Source organism: Elephantulus edwardii, unplaced genomic scaffold (assembly GCF_000299155.1).
Source record: "Elephantulus edwardii isolate Elephantulus edwardi_28Jun2011 unplaced genomic scaffold, EleEdw1.0 scaffold00221, whole genome shotgun sequence".
NCBI lineage: Eukaryota > Metazoa > Chordata > Mammalia > Macroscelidea > Macroscelididae > Elephantulus > Elephantulus edwardii.
Window position 1 is genome coordinate 167,131 of NW_006399971.1, and position 2,740 is coordinate 169,870.

The 2,740-nt window shown below is 37.5% G+C and overlaps 1 protein-coding gene across 1 annotated transcript; it reads left to right on the forward strand.

The window, feature by feature from the left end:
• The first annotated feature begins 438 nt into the window (after positions 1 to 438).
• Positions 439 to 1,401, forward strand: LOC102867508 (olfactory receptor 2T4-like). Its single transcript, XM_006898104.1, has one exon. It carries the CDS (start codon positions 439 to 441, stop codon positions 1,399 to 1,401), a length of 963 nt encoding a protein of 320 aa, XP_006898166.1.
• Positions 1,402 to 2,740: the final 1,339 nt, after the last annotated feature.

A 2,740-nucleotide genomic window follows, 5' to 3' on the forward strand; every position in this document is an offset into this window, starting at 1 on the left:
GTAAGATCCCAGCAGGGTCCTTAACAAGATAAGTTAATGAAATTCTATCTTTCATCACAAACATATCTTAGAAATAAGTAATTTTATTTCTTTCCCTGTATTTCTCACTCTTTCTCTTTTTCTCCTTGTTTAATGCTTTGTGCTGCTTGGGGTAATGATTTTTCACCACATGTGAATAAAAGATAACTTCATCTCTCTCAACTGTGGTAACAGCAAGGTAAGTTATCAATTCTTTCAACCAGCAGTTGTTAAACCACTCATTTTTATGGAAAATTCACGAAATGACAAGTGATTTATAACTCTGAAGTCGACACTGGAGTCTTCTTGTGCACCATGGAACTTTCACATGTTACCATCACCAATTGGAATTGTGTGTGGTAGAAACATAAGTAATCTATTTAGTCTCAAAGTTCTCCGTAATGTTCTAGGTGAACTCTCATGGACAACTCCATGTGGCAGGCCAACAACACTAGAGGGTTTGATTTCATCCTGTTGGGATTCTTCAGTCAAACCAAAGACTCAGCTCTGCTCTGTGTGGTCATTTTTGTTATTTTCCTGATGGCCCTGTCTGGAAATACCATGCTGATCCTCCTAATACACTTTAATGTCCACCTCCACACTCCAATGTACTTTTTCATCAGCCAGTTGTCTCTCATGGACTTGACATATATTTCTGTTACTGTGCCCAAGATGCTTATTGATCAAGTCATAGGTATCAAAAATATCTCAGTCTTTGAATGTGGAGTACAAATGTTTCTCTATGTGACGCTAGGAGGGTCAGAATTTTTCCTACTAGCTGCTATGGCTTATGACCGGTATGTGGCCATCTGCTATCCACTCCGTTACCCTGTTCTTATGAACTATAAGATATGCCTCCTCCTGGCTTCTGGCTGCTGGCTCCTGGGCTTAATGGATGGTTTCATGCTCACTTCCATCACCATGAGCTTTCCATTCTGCAGGTCCAGGGAGATTCATCACTTCTTCTGTGAGGTCCCTGCTGTAATGAAGCTCTCTTGCTCTGACACCTCGGTCTTTGAGACAGTCATGTACTTCTGCTGTGTTTTCATGATCTTAATTCCTGTGATAATAATTTCAAGTTCCTACTTTTTCATTCTTCTCACCATCCAAAGGATGAAATCAGCAGAGGGTCAGAAGAAGGCCTTTACCACTTGTTCCTCTCATATGACTCTGGTCATCCTATTTTATGGGGCTGCTATCTATACCTATATGATTCCAAAGTCTTACCACACCTCAGATAAGGATATGATAGTATCTTTCTTTTACACTATCCTCACTCCTGTCCTAAACCCTATAATCTATAGTTTTAGGAATAAAGATGTCACAGGAGCTATGAAAAAAATTATAAATGTGGGAACTGTCTTTCAAGAAGCTCTAAAGTAGGGAATTTTGGTAATAACAATTGCTTATTATTCTTGTGACTTACCAAGATTTTAGGATCTTATGTTAATACTATTCTTCAGATTCTTATACTGTTGTGTTTAATCTTGACCCTATCCTCTATGTGTTCCCTCTTCTTCTTCTTCTTCTTCTTATAATTGTATTTTTAGGAAATGAATAGTTATTCTATTTAGAATAGAAGTCATATAGTCACCACATAACATATGCAAACAGAGACAGAAATGATGAAAAAATAGAAGAAAAATATTAACAATATATGAGTCCAGGTAAGGAATATATATTATGCTCTAAAGGTTATAAATTTTATCCTTTTTCTATTTGAGATGTTTTCCTATAAGTTGCAAATTAATTCCAAAATAAATACAAACAAGTTGGATCTAATGCAATGAAATAAGTTCTGACTTACTGTAACCAGAACTGCCTTATAGAGTTTCCAAGATTGAATTTCCTTATGGAAATATGTAGTATATAGGTCTCTGTGTTTAGAGTTTTAAGCTACTGTTCGTTTAGCTAGCAGTCCAGCACTTAACCACTACCCTACCAAATAAAATAAAACCAAATCCAATTTGGTTGATTTGAGTTTGACATATGTTGAACAGAGTAGACTTGTCTCATATAGTTTTTAAGGCTATAATTCCAGAAGTGTATTGCTTAATCTTTCTTTTGTAGAGTGGCAGGTGTCTCATACCTTCTGCCTTTAAATAAGCAGCCAAACCTAGAATCCTCTTGGGACTCCTACTGTCCCAGCAAAGCCAAAATACAAACAAACAACACACTGCAGCCAAGCTGAACAAGACATATAGCAATCTTTAAGGATGAGTAGAACTGCTTCTTAGAGTTTCCAGGTTTGAAAATCTTTGTGAAAGTGTTGTTGTTAGATGCTGTTGAGTCCAGTTTGACTCAGCAATTCTATGAACAAAAGATCTGAAATTTGTTCTGTCCTGTATATGACTTCATTCCCCACCCCCAACCCCAAGAGCATTTCGTTCATTGGAATTCCTGCCCCTTTGTTTATCAGTCAAATATGTTAAGCACTATCATACCACAGTTCTCTTTTGTGCCACCAAACTCCAGAAACCAATCCACTGCCATCAAATAAATTCTGATTCATGAAAACGGTCCATCAGGTTTCCAAGGCTGTGCATTTCTACAGGAGGAGGTACCCCTTGTTTCTCCCGTAGATGAAGTGGTGGGATAAAACCCTGGAGCAGTCCACTGCAGCCCCTTACATTCAAAGAGGGAAGCTAAAATACCAGACATTGATCCTCTCTTTTCAGTCCTCTTTTTTATTTTATTTCTTATTCCAGTGGTAGTATTTCAC

What these genes read in the sequence shown, in the direction of transcription:
- LOC102867508 (XM_006898104.1), top strand. Translation starts at nt 439, where the DNA reads ATGGACAACTCCATGTGGCAGGCCAACAACACTAGAGGGTTTGATTTC.